Below are 19,029 nucleotides of genomic sequence, written 5' to 3' on the forward strand. Positions count from 1 at the left end.
GCGATTCCTTGCTCGTTGTCATGATCCACTTCGCTGTCTTGATAGCTGATTCTGCCTTCCCGTTCGCTTTGCTATTGCCTGGACTGCTGCACAGGTGCTCAAAATCTCATTCTCTCGTGAACTGGCGGAATGTGATCGACGTGAATTGTGGTCGATTGTCACTCACAACTTGCGTCGGGCTGCCATACCTCACGAAGTGAGCTTTCAGCTTGCGGATTACAGTAGGACTGCCCGTGTCTTTCAGCCGGTCTACCTCGAGGAAGTTGCTATGGTCGACTGTGATTCGATAGTCCTTCCCGTCCCATGAGAAGAGATCTGTGCCGACTTTCTCCCATGGCCTCTTTGATAGCTCATGACTCACCAGTGACTCTTTTTGCTGGCATATCTCATAGGGGCGACACACGTCACATGTGGCGATATACTGCTTGATGTCGCTTCTTATGCCAGGCCAGAATAGGCATTCACATGCTCGTCGTAGGCAGCCCTCGATGCCTAGATGTGAAGAGTGTATCTTCTCCTTCAACTCTCTGCGAAGGCTTAGCTGTACGACCACACGCTCGCCCTTGAAAATCAGGCCATCTAGTACTGCAGGCTCATCCCTGTAGCTATAGTAAGGTGTGAGCTGCTCTGGTAGCCTACCCCATTCGCGAGGCCAGCCATTGATGATGACGTGAATTGGCAATCGAGACACCATGTTGACCTCCTCGAATGCTTGCTCTCTGTTCCGTGTACCACTAACTGCTCGGGACAGTGTATCTGCCAGCTACATGAGCTTCCCCTGACAGTAGCTGATGTTGAAATCATAGTTCTGCAGGCGGAGTGGCATTCCCTGGAGGTGCTTCGGTGCTTTCACCAGAGGCTTTTTCGCTATCATCTCAAGCAGTTTGTGATCGCTGATCACACCGGTGAAACGGCCAAATGTGTATTGGTGAAAATGCTCTATTGTGAACACCACCGCGAGCATCTCTTTCTCGTTTGAGGCACACCACGTTTCTGTGTCGGCTAACACCCTTTGTGTGAAAAAGTTACCCTTCGGATTCCTATTAAATCTTTTCCCCTTCACCTTGAATCGATGTCCTCTGGTCCTCAATCCCCCTACTCTGGGCAAAAGACTGTGCATCTACCTGATGTATTCGTCTCTTAATTTTGAATACCTCTATAAGATCTCCCCTTATCCTTCTGCGCTCTATGGAATAGAGACCCAGCCTACTCAACCTCTCCCTATAGCTCACACCCTCTAGTCCTGGCAACATCCTCATAAATCTTTTCTGAACTCTTTCAAGCTTGACAATATCTTTCCTATAACATGGTGCCCAGAACTGAACACGATATTCTAAATGCAGGCTTTTATTAACAACGCTCCTATATTCAGGCACCACTCCTACTGCCAGTTGAATGTCATCATCCAGCCTATCTTTGACTTATTTTCTAAATAAAGAAACAAAGTTCAGGAGGAACTCAATGGGTCAGGCAGCATCTCTGGAGAACATGGAAACGTGACTTTTCAGGTTGGGATTCTTCTTCAGTGTAATGGGTTCTGACTTGAAACATCATCTATCCATTTTCTCTAGCACTTTGTGTCTTTATTTGTAAACCAGCACCTGCAGTGTCTTCATTTGACTTATTCCAACTAATCAGGGTAAATTCATACATCTACTTTAAAATGTTATCTATCTGTATTTGTTCTTAAAATTACAATGTTTGTGTTGACAAAGCTGCATGCCTGCACTGCTTATATATAATTCTCAAATCAGTGGTATTAATCACTGCCAGATGTGGTCTAAACACTTGCTATTAAAATTTGAGCTGCAGTATCCTGCACTTACCTGTGTCACAGCAGGACCTGAGATTCATTATCAGGCTCTCTTTTGCTGGGAACATTTAAGTGGGAGTTTCGGTGAACAATAAGACGTGCGCTGTGTTCTATTTTTAAAGCTTACTTAAAAGGAATGCAGATCTCAGAAAGAGCACTGCAGTCAAAGTGTGCCTCCATTTGTTGTGCTTATTGGGCAAGTAAGTTAATAAGATCTAGGAGCAGAATTAGACCATTCGGCCCATCAAGTCTACTCCACCATTCAATCATGGCTGATCTATCTTTCCCTCTCAACCCCATTCTCCTCCTTTCCCCCCATAATCCCTGACACTCTTACTAATCAACAATCTGTCAATCTCCATCTTAAAGATATCAATTGACTTGGCCTCCATAGACATCTGTGGCAATGAATCCCACAGATTCACCACCCTTCTTACAGAGAGGCTGGGGTTGCTGAATTCTCCTTTAAACAAGAACCATTTTGGTCTTAAAAAAATTTGCTGATACATTTTTTTAAAAATACAGTTTTAACAATGCCATTGAAGCAAACACAATACGTCAAAAATGTCTTTGCAATTACATTAATGTGCATGTGAAATGCATAACACAATTGATTAATAGGGGGTTTTGAGAAATTATTTCAATAGACAGATGTTCACACATTAAATCATCTTGTAGCTATATACAAGTGCAGGCTGCATCATTTGGAAAGTCTACACATTCTAGGATGCGAATAGTCCTGAAAGAAAAAAAAAACACTGTAAAAAATGTTTTGAAGTAGAATTGCTGCTCCGAATGTACAGGTGATGAATGGTGTTTGTAAAGAAAACCCCACTGGGAAAGTTTGGGCACTAATCTTGATTTTACATCCCTATAAAAATACACAGACTCACGTTGTGGAACTACAATTTTCTGGCTACCTTCATATATTGTTTCTTACGCGGGATGCCTGACAAGGATATCAGCCCAAACTGCCTTAGTTTTCCATTTAATGCACTCAGAATAGAAACAACCTCAATGAGTTGACTGAAAAACAATTTTCTCTTCATAGAGTCATAGAGTGATACAGTGTGGAAACAGGCCCTTCGGCCCAACTGGCCTGCACCGGCCAACAATTTCCCAGCTACACTAGTGCCACTTGCTTGCACTTGAGCCTATATCCTCTGGTCCTCGATTCCCCTACTCTGGGCAAAAGACTGTGCATTTACCCAATCTATTCCTCTCATGATCTTATACACTTCTATAAGATCACCCCTTATCCTCCTGCGCTTCATGGAATAGAGACCCAGCCTACTCAACCTCTCCCTATAGCTCACAATCCTCTTTTTTTTTTTCTGAACCCTTTCAAGCTTGACAATATCTTTCCAATAACATGGTGCCCAGAACTGAACACAATATTTAAAATGCGGTCTCACCAACGCCTTATACAACTGCAACATGACCTCCCAACTTCTGTACTCAATATTCTGACTGATGAAGGTCAAAGTGCCAAAATACTTTTTGACCACCTTATTTATCTGCCTGTGACTCGACCTTCAAGGAACCATGCACTCCGAGATCCACTACCCAGAGGCCTACCATTTACTGTGTAGGTCCTGCTCTTGTTCGACATCCCAAAATGCAACACCTCACATTTTTCTGGATTAAATTCCATCAACCATTCCTCTGCACACCTGGCCAATCGATCCAGATCCTGCTGCAATCATTCACAAACATTTTCTCTATCTGCAAATCTACCCATTTTTGTATCATCTTGCCCTGTATGTTCTCATCCAAATCATTGATGTAGATGACAAACAGTAACGGGCCCAGCACAGAACACTGAGGCACTCCACTAGTCACAGGCATCCAGTCTGAGAAGCATCCTTCCACCATCACCCTCTGCTTCCTTCCATGGAGCCAATTTGCTATCCATTCAGCTATCTCTCCTTGAATCCCATGCGATCTAACCTTCCAGAGCAGCCTACCATGTGGAACCTTGTTGAACGCCTTACTGATGTCCATGTACACAACATCTATAGCTCTGCCCTCATCGACCTTTTTGGTCACGTCTTCAAAAAAATTAATCAGATTTGTGAGACAGGACCTTCCAAGTACAAAACCATGCTGACTATCCCTAATCAGCCCTTGCCCATCCAAATATCTGTATAACCTTTCCGTCAGAATACTCTCCAGTAACTTACCAACTATAGATGTCAAGCTCACCGGCCTATAGTTCCCAACATTTTCCCTGCAGCCCTTCTTGAAAAGAGGTAGAACATTTGCCACCCTCCAGTCTTTCAGCGCCTCTCCTGTATTTCAGGATGACTCGTAAATTTCAACTAGGGCTGCCGCAATTTAATCTTTGGTTTCCCACAAGGTCCTCGGAAAAATCAGATCAGGCCCTGGAGATTTGTCTACCTTCAAACACGACAGTACCTTCAGTACTTCTTCGACAGTAACTCTGACTGCTCTCAAGACACTTCCAATGACTGCTCCAATTTCCTCCGTCCTCCTGTCTTTCTCCTCGATAATGCAGAGGAGAAATAATCATTTAGTACCTTGCCCATCTCCTGTAGCTCCACACAGGGGTGACTGCTTTGATTCCTGAGAGGTCCCACTCTCTCTCTAGTTACCCTTTTCCCCCTTTTGTATTTATAAAATCTTATGGGATTGTCTTTTATGCTACCCGCCAGAGCTATCTCCTGCCCCCTTTTTGCCCTTTTGATTTCCTTTTTTAGTTTATTCCTTAGCTCCCGAAACTCCTCCAGGGATGCACTTAATCCCAGCTGCCTATACCTGTCCCATGCATCCTTCTTATTTTTGACTAACATCTCAATTTCCCTCGTCAGCCAAGCTTCCTTACGTTTGCCTGCTTTGCCCTTCACTCAAACGGGGACGTACACATCCTGAGCTTTCTTCAGTACACTTTTAAAAACATCCCACTTGGCCGATGTTCCTTTCCCATCTAATAACCTGCTCCAGTCAACTTAAGCGAAACCTTCTCTCATATCGTCAAAGTTGGCCTCACCCCAGTTGAGCATTTTAACACATGGACCTTCTCCGTTCCAATCCATAACTGTCTTAAACTTAATCAAACTCTGGTCACTGGTCCCAAAAGGCTCCTCCACAAACACTTCATTAACTTGCCCTTCCCAATTTCCCAATACTAGATCCAGCGTTGCCCCCTCATGTGTGGGGGCCTCCACCTACTGCTTAAGAAAACTCCTGAACACTTTTGAGGAATTTGACCCCATCTGAACCCTTCACGCTATGATTTTCCCAGGCAGGAATGGGGCACTGATTGAGAGTGATCAGCCATGATCGCATTGAATGGCGGTGCTGGCTCGAAGGGCTGAATGGCCTACTCCTGCACCTATTGTCTATTGTCTATTGTCTATATTGGGAAAGTTAAAATCCCCAACGACAACAACTTTATTTGACCTGCTGCTGTCTGCAATCGCCTGGCACATTTGTTCTTCTAATTCCCATTGACTATTCGGGGGTCTGTAGTGCACCCCCAACAAGATGATCATCCCTTTCTTGTTCCTCAACTACACCCATATAGCCTCACTAGACGAACTGTCCATAATGTTACCTCTGATCACTGCCATGACACCCTCTTTAACCAACAATGCAACTCCCCCACCTCTTTTACCCTCACCCCTGTCTCTCCTGAAGCTCCTGTTCCATGGAACGTTGAGCTGCTAGTCCTGCCCGTCCCTTAACCAGGTTCAGTCATAGCTATAACGTCCCAGTCACTTGTACCTTTCCATGCCCTAAGCTCATCTGCTTGCATTAGGCCCCTTGCATTAAAATACGTGAAGTTTAAACCAACCCTCCTTCCTCGCTCTCTGCTTATTCTGTCCACTCACCTTTACCACACCATCCTCCATACCAACTTCTAGCCTCTCACGTGCCTCTGTCCTGCATGAGATCCCACCCCCCTGCCAATCTAGTTTAAACCCTCCCGTGTAGCATTAGCAAACCTTCCCACTAGGACGTTGGTCCCCCTCCAGTTTAGGTGCAACCCGTCCCTTTTATACAGGTCACCATTGCCCCAGAAGAGATCCCAATTATCCAGAAATCTAAATCCCTGCCCCCTGCACCAACTCCCCAGCCACACATTCATTCCCTCTATCATTCCCCCTGTTCTTATCTTCACTAGCACGAGGTACTGGAAACAATCCTGCGATCACTACCCTGCAGGTCCTGCTTTTCAGTCTTCTATCCGATTCCGTAAATTCTTGTTGCAGAACCTCCTTCCTTTTCTGACCTATATAACTTGCGCCAACATGCAGACTGGTTTGCGAAGTAAAACGTGCTGTTGGGCCAATACCAAAGGGGCCGGCGTCAGGCAACACCTTGGTAGTAGGAGACTCCACTGTGAGAGGTACAGACAGGGGTTTCTGTGGCAACAGGCGGGATTCGAGGATGGTGTGCTGCCTCCCTGATGCCAGGATCCAGGATGTCACAGACAGAGTGCAGAAAATCCTCAAGGGCGAAGGTGAACAGCCGGAAGTGGTAGTGCATGTCAGCACAAACGATGTCGGAAAGAAGGGGATGGATATTCTGCAGCGTGACTAGAGAGCTCGGAAAAATGCTGAAAAGCAGGACTTCCAGGGTGATTATCTCCGGTTTGCTTCCAGTTCCTCGTGCTGGTGAGAGCAGAAACAGGGAGATACAGGATCTGAATGTGTGGCTCAGGAACTGGTGCAGGGGGCAGGGATTTAGATTTTTAGACCCCGGGATCTGTTTTGGGGTAAGGGGGAATTAGACAAAAGGGACGGATTGCACCTTAACAAATGGGGGACCAGCATTCTGGCAGGCAGGTTTGCCACTGCTACATGGGTGGTTTTAAACTAAATAGGGGGTGGGGGGTGTCAAATGGGACAGTCAAGGATGGAGTTAAAGGGAAAGAGAGTAAAGGGATAGTTAATGACCCCAGAATTAACGGGAAAGAAAGCTCACAAAGGGATAGGAGAGAATGGCCAAGTGTAATAGGGATCGATGTGAAAGGTGAGATGAGTAAGGAATTAAAAGTATTGCATATGAATGCGCAAAGTATAAGAAGTAAAGTAGATGAGCTTGAGGCTCAGTTAGAGGTTGATAGATATGACATTGTGGGGATTACAGAGATGTGGCTGCAGGAGGATCGGGACTGGGAACTTAATATTCAGGGTTATACATCTTATAGAAAGGACAGGCAGGTGGGCAGAGGAGGTGGGGTAGCTCTGCTGGTGAGGGATGAAATTCAGTCCCGTGCGAGGGGTGACATAGGGACTGACGAGGTAGAGTCACTGTGGATAGAGTTGAGGAATTGTAAAGGTAAGAGGACACTAATTGGTGTTATCACAATGAATGGCGGTGCTGGCTCGAAGGGCTGAATGGCCTCCTCCTGCACCTATTTTCTATGTTTCTATGTCTATGTTTCTATGCACAACAACCTCCGGCTGCTCTCCCTCACACTTGAGGATGGCGTGCAGCCGCTCTGAGACATCCTGGATCCTGGCACCAGGGAGGCAACACACCATCCTGGAGTCTCGCCTGCTGCCACAGAATCTCCTGTCCACACCTCTGACGATGGAGTCTCCCACCACTAGGGCTCTGCCTGACGTCACTCTTCCCTGTTGTGCCTCGGCACCAGGGTTGGAATCACAGCCCTGGCTACCACTCAATCTTGCTGTGTCGTCCGCTCCCCACAGGGTGTACCTGTTTTCAGTAGGTACAGCCACGAGGTCTCCTGCACTCCACGTTTACTCCTCTTTCTCACAGTCACCCACCTTCGCTCTTCCTGTATCACTGTAGGTCCTGTCCAGGAAACTCTTGTTTTCCCGGATGGTCTTGAGATCATCCAGCTGCTTCTCCAGTTCCCCAACACGTTTATTCAGGAGCTGCACCTGAACACAATTCCTGCAGGTGTAGTTTCCAGAAGCACCAGCTGTGTCCCTGACTTCCCACATCCTGCAGGAAACACCCTGCACCAACTTGCCTGCCATTTCATCAGTGGAATTAGTTGCAGACTCCTCGCCGAGGACTCTTGAGCCAAAGACTCAAACTTTACTCATCAAGGCACTTCACCTCAACAAGGCCGCTCCCAACAAGGCACTTTACCCCAACAAGGCACTTTACCCCAACAAGGCACTTTACCCCAACAAGGCACTTTACCCCAACAAGGCACTTTACCCCAACAAGGCCGCTGCCAACAAGGCCGCTGCCAACAAGGCACTTTACCCCAACAAGGCCGCTCCCAACAAGGCCGCTCCCAACAAGGCCGCTCTGCTACAGCAGCACTTCTTTATCTGTTACCTAATCAACTACTTTAGGGCTAATTTTTAAATTACTCGAACCTGGGCCGTTGGCACTCTTTTAAAATTTTCTTTCCCTCTGACTCACCTACTTTCAGCCAATACTTGCTCTCACTGCTTCTGCTGAAATGTAGCCATCTTGTTGACACATTCCTTCAGCAGGATATGCAACCATAGATGATAGACTCCCCGCTCCAAACAGGGCAACATCAAAGCCACACCATCGACTCTCGCCGATGGATGGATGCCAAGATTTACTTTGCGGAACTATAGCTATCCTGATGTCATATTCCTTCAGCTAGGCTTTTCGGTCTAACCAAAACAAAGGTCATAAATGAAATTACTTTTTGCAATAAAAACATACGTCAGGCTGTTTATAGACTACAGCTCGGCGTTCAATACCATCATCCCCTCCAAGTGGTTACCATCCTCAAAAGGAGGGGAAGGGGCAAGGAGTTGAAGGGGGTGATGGGGAAAGATCGGCATCAGCTCAGGTCCTTCTTGGATGACCTGGAGAAGGACGCCGAGACCCAGAGCAGCGTTGTTCCTGCTGAGGGTAGAAGGACCAGTAGCCAAGATCCGGAGGGCAAGACGCACCACCACTGGGGTCCATAGGAGGAGGAGCAGCTCTGCTGTCAGCGATTCGAGGACTAGTGACGGGATTGAGGGAGAGCTTAGGGCCGAAGATATCCTGGTTGGGTTGCTCCTGGGCCTGGCCAGGCTGGCCATCCACGAGTCACGGCGCCAGGCGGAATGAATGACACAATTGATTATTTGTTTCATCGCCCTGCTGCAGATTGATAGGAATCCAATCAAATTAATGTTCATTGGGTTAATTTGATTCTGTATTTTTTTACTAAGATATCATCATTATTTTGTCCAGGGACAATTATTTGGGTCGGTGTTGATAAACTGGGCCAAACAGCCTGTTTCTATGCTGACTCTGTGACATACAAACACTAACCAGAAGTTGACAAAGAGATCAATGTCATATGGACCTATTACGTTTACTATATCAGGCATAGTTAATGCACCAAAAGATAATTTATAGTGCATGAGTGGGAAGGATGGTTAAAATGATATGCAACCAGAATCTTGAGATGACCATTACAGAGAGAATGCAGGCAATCAACAAAAGGTCACCCAGTCTATAATTGGTTTATACAATCTAGAAGAGGTTGCATCATGAACACCAAATGCAGCAGGTCAGGGTGGAAGAGGTGTAGGTGAACCTTTGCCTCACTTGCAAGGGGGACTTATGTCCTTGATATGGTGAGGAAGGAAGTATAGGGAGAGGTATTGCATTTGATCCCGAGTACGGGTGCTGTCTATATGGAGTTTGTACATTCTCCCTGTGACTGCGTAGGTTTTCTCTTGTTGGAATCTTCGGTTTCCTCCCACACTCCAAAGACATACAACTTTGTAGGTTAATTGGCTTTGGTAAAATTGTAAATTGCCCCTAACCATATAACCATATAACAACTACAGGACGGAAACAGGCCCATTCGGCCCTACCAGTCCACGCCGACCACTCTCTCTGACCTAGTCTCATCTACCTGCTCTCAGACCATAACCCTCTAATCCCCTCTTATCCATATACCTATCCAATTTACTCTTAAATAATAAAATCGAGCCTGCCACCACCACTTCCACCGGAAGCCCATTCCATGCAGCCACCACCCTCTGAGTAAAGAAGTTACCCCTCATGTTACCCCTAAACTTTTGTCCCTCAATTCTGAAGCTATGTCCCCTTGTTGGAATCTTCCCCACTCTCAAAGGGAAAAGCCTACCCACGTCAACTCTGTCCGTCCCTCTTAAAATTTTAAAAACCTCTATCAAGTCCCCCCTCAACCTTCTACGCTCCAAAGAATAAAGACCCAACCTGTTCAACCTCTCTCTGTAGCTTAAGTGCTGAAACCCTGGCAACATTCTAGTAAATCTCCTCTGTACCCTCTCCATTTTGTCGACATCCTTCCTATAATTTGGCGACCAGAACTGCACACCATACTCCAGATTCGGCCTCACCAATGCCCTGTACAATTTTAACATTACATCCCAACTTCTATATTCGATGCTCTGATTTATAAAGGCAAGCTTACCAAACGCCTTCTTCACCACCCTATCCACATGAGATTCCACCTTCAGTGAACAATGCACAGTTATTCCCAGATCCCTCTGTTCCACTTCATTCCTCAATTCCCTACCATTTACCCTGTACGTCCTATTTTGATTTGTCCTACCAAAATGCAGCACCTCACACTTATCAGCATTAAACTCCATCTGCCATCTTTCAGCCCACCCTTCCAAAAGGCCCACGTCTCTCTGTAGACTTTGAAACTCTACTTCATTATTAACTACACCACCTATCTTAGTATCATCTGCATATTTACTAATCCAATTTGCCACACCATCATCCAGATCATTAATGTAAATGACAAACAACAGTGGACCCAACACAGATCCTTGGGGTACTCCACTAGACACTGGCCTCCAACCTGACATACAATTGTCAACCATTACCCTCTGGTATCTCCCATTCAGCCATTGTTGAATCCATCTTGCAACCTCACTATTAATACCCAACGATTTAACCTTCTTAATCAACCTTCCATGTGGAACCTTGTCAAATGCCTTACTGAAGTCCATATAGACAACATCCACAGCCTTGCCCTTATCAATTTCCCTGGTAACCTCTTCAAAAAATTCAAGAAGATTAGTCAAACATGACCTTCCAGGCACAAATCCATGTTGACTGTTTCTAATCAGGCCTTGTTTATCCAAATAATTATATATATTGTCCCTAAGTATTTTTCCATTAATTTTCCCACCACAGACGTCAAACTAACAGGTCTATAATTGCTAGGTTTACTTTTAGAACCTTTTTTTTAAAAAAAATTTTTTTAATTTTTTTTTTTTAAAAAGCATATGTACAAATCGAAATAAAAAAAAACCACATTTGTTACAAAGTTCTTACATAGCTTCAATTTTTAAATTTTTGAAGAGAGAAAGTAAAAATAAAAATATAAAACTATAAACTTGGGAAGAGAGAGTAAGAGGGTTAAAAAAAAAAAAAAAGGATCTAACAATAAAAATTAACGGGAGTAGATCCGGGAGACAAAAACCACAGCTGTACATCCAACCCCCAACTCAAGTTTCAACTTTTTATTTAAAAAATTTTTTATTTTTTATTTTAGTCCTGTGCCAAACCCATTTACTTTTCTAAAAATTCAATAAATGGAGACCATATTTTTAAAAATAACTCAGGTTTGTCGATTAAGGCAAACCTTATTTTTTCCAAATGCAGGGTCTCTGTCATTTCCATAGTCCACATTTTAATTGTGGGGGTTATTGGTTTTTTCCAAAATTTAAGTATTCGTTTTTTCGCAGTTATTAGACTGTAATCAAGAAAATGTACCTGACTTACTGTAAAATTTGTAGTATGTTCTGATAATCCTAATATAATTAATTTTGGGTCCATATCTAATTTTTTATTAATAACTTTAGAAACTATTTTAAAAATCTCCAACCAGACGTTTTGCATTTTTATACAAGTTACGAAAATATGAGTTAAATTAGCTTCTTGAAATTGACATTTATCACACATAGGAGAGATACTAGGAAAAATCCTATTTAATTTCGTCTTCGAATAATGTAATCTATGTATTATTTTAAATTGTATTAAGGAATGTCTAGTATTCAATGAACATTGATGTATATGTTGTAAACTTTCATCCCATATATCTTGCATTATAAATTGATTCAATTCGTCCTCCCATGCTCGTCTATAAGATTCTGATGACGGAATGTCAATGTCAAGGAGAATATTGTAAATAAAAGATATTAATTTATTTGAGTTATAATGTCGATTCAGGCATACATCAAGTGTTTCTGGACCTCTAAACTTATATTCTTGCATGTGTGATTTTACATAATCTCTAAGTTGTAAATATCTAAAATAATTATTAACATGTAATCCGTACTTCTGCTGTAACTCCTGAAACGAAAGAAAAGTTCCCTTATGATAAAGATCTCCCACCCTTTTGATTCCATAACTTTTCCATTGAGCAAAGCCTCTATCTAAGACAAACGGTTTAAAAGAAGGATTATTCGCAATAGGAAGGAAAACAGATAATTTACTCAATTTTAACGTAAGCTTTAATTGTTTCCAGGTACGGATAACACTATGTATAATGGGATTACCTCCATATGTTTTTTTATTTAAATTTATTGGAGCTAAGAGGATCGCACCAATATCGAATGGTAAACAATCCTCTTTCTCCATCTTTAACCAATCCGGTTGTTGATCAGAATCATCCAACCAGCAGGTTATATTTTTAATATTAACCGCCCAATAATAAAATAAAAAGTTAGGTAAAGCAATTCCTCCATTAATTTTAGACTTACATAAGTGTCTTTTATTTATTCTATGAGTCTTGTAGTCCCAAATAAAATTAGTAACAATTGAATCAATTTAAAAAAAAAACTTTTTTGGAAGGTAGATCGGAATTGCTTGAAATAAGTATAGTAGCTGTGGAAGAAAGATCATCTTTATAGCATTACTACGACCAACTAATGATATAGGAAGTGTTTTCCAAAATTGGATATTTCTGTGTAATTTAGCAAGTAAAGGAGGAAAATTTGATTTAAATAAAGAAGTATATTTCCTAGTCACGTAAATTCCAAGATATTTAAACTTTTCATAGGCAATTTTAAAAGGAAATTGTTGAAGTATGGCCGGATTATGCTCCATTATTGGCATAATTTCACTTTTATACCAGTTAATTCTATAACCTGAAAATGAACCAAATTGAGTTATGAGATTTAATAAATTCGGAATGCTAATTTCTGGCTTTGTAATATATATTAATACATCATCCGCATATAAAGAAATTTTATTGGTTGTATGTTTAGTGTTGTAGCCATAAATATCTGAATTTGATCTAATACTCTCAGCAAGTGGTTCTATAATAAGGGCAAATAAAAGTGGTGATAGTGGACATCCTTGTCTACAACCCCTAGCTAAATGAAATTTAGATGACAGCATTTGATTAGTTAATATTCTAGCTGTTGGGGATGTATATAAAAGTTTCACCCATGCACAAAAATTTTCACCTAGTTGAAATTTTTCCATCACTGAGAAAAGATAGGGCCATTCTACTTGATCAAATGCTTTTTCAGCATCTAGCGAGATGATTGCTAAATCTTCATTTAATAGTCTATTTGAATAAATTATATTAAACAAGCGTCTCAAGTTGAAAAATGAATATCGTTTGGCTATAAAGCCTGATTGATCGGGGTGTATCAATTTGTCTATAACTAGACTTAATCTCTGAGCTAAGATTTTCGCTAATATCTTCTGATCAGTATTTAAAAGAGCTATCGCCCTATACGAACCAGGGTCTTCAGAATCCTTATCTTTTTTAGGAATGAGGATTATTGTTGATTCAGTCAGAGTTTGTGGCAATCTCTGTTGTTTAAAGGCGTGACTATATACAGTTTGCAAACGTGGAGAGATCAAACCACTGAATTTTTTATAAAATTCATTATTTAAGCCATCAGGGCCAGGAGTCTTCCCATTTTTCATGGATTTAATAGTCTCTTCAACGTCTTTCATAGTTATTTCTGCGCCCAGTAAATTTCTATCACTCACATTCAAACCAGGAAGGTTACATTCCTGCAAAAACTTTTGCATCTGCGCAGAAGTATCTGTTATTTTTGATGAATATAATGACTGATAAAATTGCAAAAATCTCTGATTAATATCCTTAGGTAGTTTAAGCAAATCTCCATTTTCTGATCTAATTTTATGAATTGTAGAATCATCTTCTAATTTACGGAGTTGACGTGCTAGCAATTTCTGTGGTTTATCTCCAAATTCAAAATGTTTTTGTTTAGTATATTGAAAAAGCCTTAAAATATGAGCTGAAAGGATATAATTTAACTTATATTTGAGCACTGCAATTTTATTATGTATTTCAATAGAGGGAGCGATGGCATTTGTTATGTCTAACTGTCTTATCTGACTTTCCAGGTCATTCTGTTCAGCTCGGTTCTTCTTGTTTTGAGACGCTTGAAAAGCAATAATACATCCTCTCACAAACGCTTTAAATGTTTCCCAAAGCAGGGACGCAGGTGTTTCAGGAAGGTCATTTGCGTTAAAAAAAATCTCAAATTGCGATTTAAGATAGTCATAACATGCTTTTTCATTTAAGATTTGCGGATTAAATCTCCAATTAGTCTGTTTCCCCGTTACTCCTTGGAGTTTTACCCTAAATGTTAAAGGGGCATGATCGGATATAATAATATTATGATATTTTGAATCATACGTATAAGGAATAAGTTTGGAGTCCACCAAGAAATAATCAATTCTTGAATAAGTTTTATGCACAGGTGAATAAAATGAATACTCTCGGCCTAAACTGTTTTTATGTCTGGCTATGGCTGCTTTGACAGTCCGGAGTCGCCTTCCAGAGGGAAGTGCTTCGAAGAGTTTGTGGCCAGGGTAAGAGGGGTCAGAGATGATCTTGCCCGCTCACTTCCTGGCCCTTACAGTGTAGAGTTCGTCAATGAGGGGAAGGTTGCAGCCAACAACCTTCTCAGCTGTGCGAACGATCCGTTGCAGCCTCCAGATGTCGTGCTTGGTGGCTGAGCCAAAGCAGACCATGATGGAGAAGGTGAGGACGGACTCAATGATAGCAGTATAGAATTGGACCATCATTGCCTATGGCAGGTTGTGTTTCCTCAGTTGCCGCAGGAAGTACATCCTCTATTGGGCCTTTTTGACTGTGGAGTCGATGGTGACCCCCCATTTAAGGTCCCCGGAGATGATGGTTCCAAGGAACTTAAATGACTCCGCAGATGTGACTATGGTGTTGTTGATGGTGAGTGGGGGGAGGGGAGGGGGATCTCTTCAAAAGTCCACAATTAGTTCCACTGTCTTGAGAGCATTGTCTTGAGAACTTTTGGCAGAGACCACTTCCTCTGAAGCTCCTTGGTTCACTCATCTCTTCCCACCCAACCCACTCTTTCCCCTGGAATTTTCCCCGACAACCACAGGAGATATAACACTTGTGCCTGCCTACACTTCCTCCCATCCAGCAGTCCTTCCGGGTTAGACAGAGGTTCACATGCACATCTTCAAACTTTGTCTACAGCATTCAATGACCCCAATGTGGCCTCCTTTACATCAGCGAGACCAAGTGTAGACCAGGCAGCCATTTCACTGAACCTACCATTCCCATTCTCATACCGACCTTTCTGTCCTTGGCCACTCTCGTTGCCAGAGTGAGGCGACAGGTAAACTGGAAGAATGGCATCTCATATTCTGCTTAGGTAGCTTACAACCCAATGGTAGGAAGGTTGAATTCTCCAATTTCAAGTAATGCCCATGCCCCTCTCCCCCTTCCAAATCGAGGTGCACCCCCATTTCTCCCACCCTCTCCCAAATCCCCCAGTCACCCTACTCCTTTCCCTTCCTTTGTACATTGATCTCCTATCCTCAAATCCCTCATTTCCAGATAATTATTAGTCAGTCAACTAAACTAATTTTGGAGACAGATTTAGACCAGTTAAAAATAGTTCAACATTACGACCACAATAAAATAAAGAAAGTCTGATGAACGATCTTCGACCTGAAACATTAACTTACTTTTCTTCCCACAGACGCTGTCTGACTCGCTGTGTATTTTTAACTTATAGTATAAGAAAATAACTGCAGATGCTGGTACAAATCGATTTATTCACAAAATGCTGGATAACTCAGCAGGTCGGGCAGCATCTCGGGAGAGAAGGAATGGGTGACGTTTCGGGTCGAGACCCTTCTTCTGACGAAGGGTCTCGACCCGAAACGTCACCCATTCCTTCTCTCCCGAGATGCTGCCCGACCTGCTGAGTTACTCCAGCATTTTGTGGTATTTTTAACTTTTTTGGTTTCTATTTCAGTCAATATTAACGAACCTTATTTTGATTGTATTTCCATCAGACTGGCTCATTATTTGCATACATTTCACAATATATAATGGTAGTAACAACTTTAGACTTGGTTAAACTTTCACTACCATACATCAATAAGTGCCCGGGTGGTACTAGAAAGGGACTATGTGCTGTCCACGGGTGCCCCGGGGGATTTCGGGGACCGCTGGGCACCGTGGGGGAGGGTGGAATGCATCCTTAATAAGGATGGTAATATAGTTGTATAATAGTTTATTTCGTATCTAAGAATATTTGTTATTATGATGGTGGGTTTGTTTATATTGTTTTGTATCGTACATACCACTTTTGTAAATAATTGATTAAAATTAGTTTTGGTTAAAAAAATCCAGAGGCTCACGGTGGGACTAAGACTGCAGACTGTTCAGTTAAACCTCAAAGATTTGCCAGGGAGACGATTGAAACCATCAGCCTGGGATCGAGTTTGCATTGAGTACTGAAGATATTAAGTTTGGTCTTCCCAAACTAAATTCAAATGAAATTTCTGCTCGTCCAACACTAGATATAAGGAAACTATTTATTCCTCAATTAGTATCGCACACTTAGTCATTGAGCCATGTTTCCATTTTGTGGTATATTGTGTATAAATTAGGCTCTTCCTATCATTTCTAAATTTTAAGTCCTGACTGCCTTAGAATGATCATTTCAAAGGAATGTGCACTCTTTTTCTCAGCATTGCTCTTCTAATGTGATAGCTTACTGCACTAAATAACTACTGGCACTATTTTAACAATGATCAAACTTGCGTATTAAGTAAAGGTTAATACCTGGACTAAAATAGTTGTAATATTTGGTGCAATCCCTTAGTGTTAAATTACCAGCAAGTAGAATATACATCTAATTGTTTGTTACCACTAAATTCAAATTTATTTTCGAAGAGATAACTTAATTAATTAAGTGCTCTTTCATCTGTTGAGTAATAGATTTCTCTTGATCAATAATACACTATATGTTTCCTTTACCTATCAGGTCCATTGATGTTGTCCATGATCCAAATCCGTACTTCAGAAATTTTGCTCTTATTCCAATTGGGGAGCTCATATTCTGCAAAAAACCTATCGGGAGAAACATAGAGTCATAGAGTGATACAGTGTGGAAACAGGCCCTTCGACCCAATTTGCCCACACCGGCCAACATGTCCCAGCTACACTAGTTCCACCTGCCAGTATTTGGTCCATATCCCTCTAAACCTGTCCTGTCCTCTGGTCCTTGAACATATTAAGAATAATCCTTCAGCGCCGTGAGAAAATGAAATCTACTGTCCCTGGTGTTATTTAATTCACCCCTACATTTCCAGCACTGGCAATGGTTGATTCAAGCTGGTCTTAGAATCATAAAGTTCTACACCACAGAATGAGAATTTTGCTTCAACTTGTTCTTTGCCGACCATGAAGAACTTTGAATGCTAATCTCACTTGCTCATATTAGGACCATATTTCTCTATTCCTTTCCTATAAAAGTACCTGACCAAATACCTTTCAATGCCGAAATTATATCTGCCTCATCACTTCCTCTGGCAGCTTAGTCTAAATAACTTTCACCTTCAGTGTGAAAAAAGTACCCATCAGATCCTCTTTAAATTTCTCCCCTTTCGCATTAAATCTATGTCTGTTAGGTTTAGACTGCACTACCTAAGAAAAAAAAGGACCATTTACACTATCTATGGCCATCTATGGGGTTCATTCTGTTTTCAACCTTGATAAAGTTACTCTTCAACCTTCTAAGTTTCAGTGAGAATAAACCCAGCCTGTCCAATCTCTCCTTCTAAGTAAAGCCCCCAGCTACAAGCAATATCTTGGTGAATCTCTTCTGCATTATTTCTAAAGCTACCACATCTGTCCTGCAGTGCGGTGATTGTACACAATACTCCAAATGTGGACTGACCAATGTCTTTGCCAACTCATTTTTAACACTTGGAGATGAAACATTGTACAGATGGGGGGGTAATGCTGTAGGTTTGTCTTTAGTAAAGTAGTGCTGATGGCAATGGTAGCACATTAGTCTGTTCAATTGCCAAAAATATTAATTTAATTGCAAAAAGACAGTTGGTTTCCTGGTTGCAACTACTGCATGAAATCTCTGTAGGACTGGAAACATTAATTTCTTACTTTGAAATGGTAATCACTATTTTACACAAATATATAAACCTTCTGCAGATTTTCATAAGCTCTGGTTTGAGGGAAACATTAAATCTGTTTCCATTGTTGTTTGGATTAGAGCAGGCCATGCTACCTGGGACCGCTCCTTCAGTGGGACCGCTCCTTCATTAGATTGCTCCTTCAGTGGGACTGCACCTTCATTGGGACCGCTCCTTCATTAGGGGCCTGTCCCACTTAGGCGTTTTTTTAGGCGACTGGCGACAACTGCAATAGTCATAGCAGTTCGCCGAAAAACTGGTGGCTGGACCCCCCCTACAACAATGTCTACGACAAGCTACAACAACCTACCACCTAGTCGACGTCAAGCTACGGCAAGCCACCAACAACTGGTGACCCAATCGTCGCGACTTAGGGTGTCCACCTATGACCGCACCTACGACAGCCTACGACCACACAGGTGGTAACCTACGACAACCGAAGTCAACCTACGTCTACCCATGACAAGCTACGACAAGCTACGGCCGTGTCGGCGACAACTGAAGATAATTCACTTCATTTTGGCCTCCGGTTTTGACGCCGGTACCTGTCGCCGGTTGACGTAGGTAGTCGCCAATGGAATTCAACAAAGTCAGCACCGGCGACAACCTACGTCACCTGGCGACAACCTGGCAACAACGTCTACATCAGGAGATATCAAGCTACGATCATTGGCATCAAACAAACAGTCGCCAAAATTTTTAAAACATTTCAAAATCCAGCGGTGACCAGAAAAACGCTACGACTCTTTGGAGACGACTCACGGCCATACAGGCGACACCTCGGCGATCGTGTGGCGACAGCC

The 19,029-nt window shown here is 42.3% G+C and overlaps 1 protein-coding gene across 1 annotated transcript in view; it reads right to left on the bottom strand.

The window, feature by feature from the left end:
- Positions 1-2,491: 2,491 nt before the first annotated feature.
- The window catches only part of LOC144599749 (ADP-ribosyl cyclase/cyclic ADP-ribose hydrolase 2-like), a 28,479-nt gene continuing 11,941 nt past the window's right edge, over positions 2,492-19,029 (bottom strand). Inside the window, 4 exon segments of the mRNA XM_078410990.1 lie at positions 2,492-2,571; positions 3,207-3,255; positions 5,906-5,927; positions 17,052-17,144. Coding sequence (XP_078267116.1) covers positions 2,492-2,571; positions 3,207-3,255; positions 5,906-5,927; positions 17,052-17,144 — 244 coding nt within the window.

The sequence above is a fragment of the Rhinoraja longicauda genome, chromosome 1, assembly GCF_053455715.1.
Source record: "Rhinoraja longicauda isolate Sanriku21f chromosome 1, sRhiLon1.1, whole genome shotgun sequence".
In the NCBI taxonomy this organism is placed as follows: Eukaryota; Metazoa; Chordata; class Chondrichthyes; order Rajiformes; family Arhynchobatidae; genus Rhinoraja; species Rhinoraja longicauda.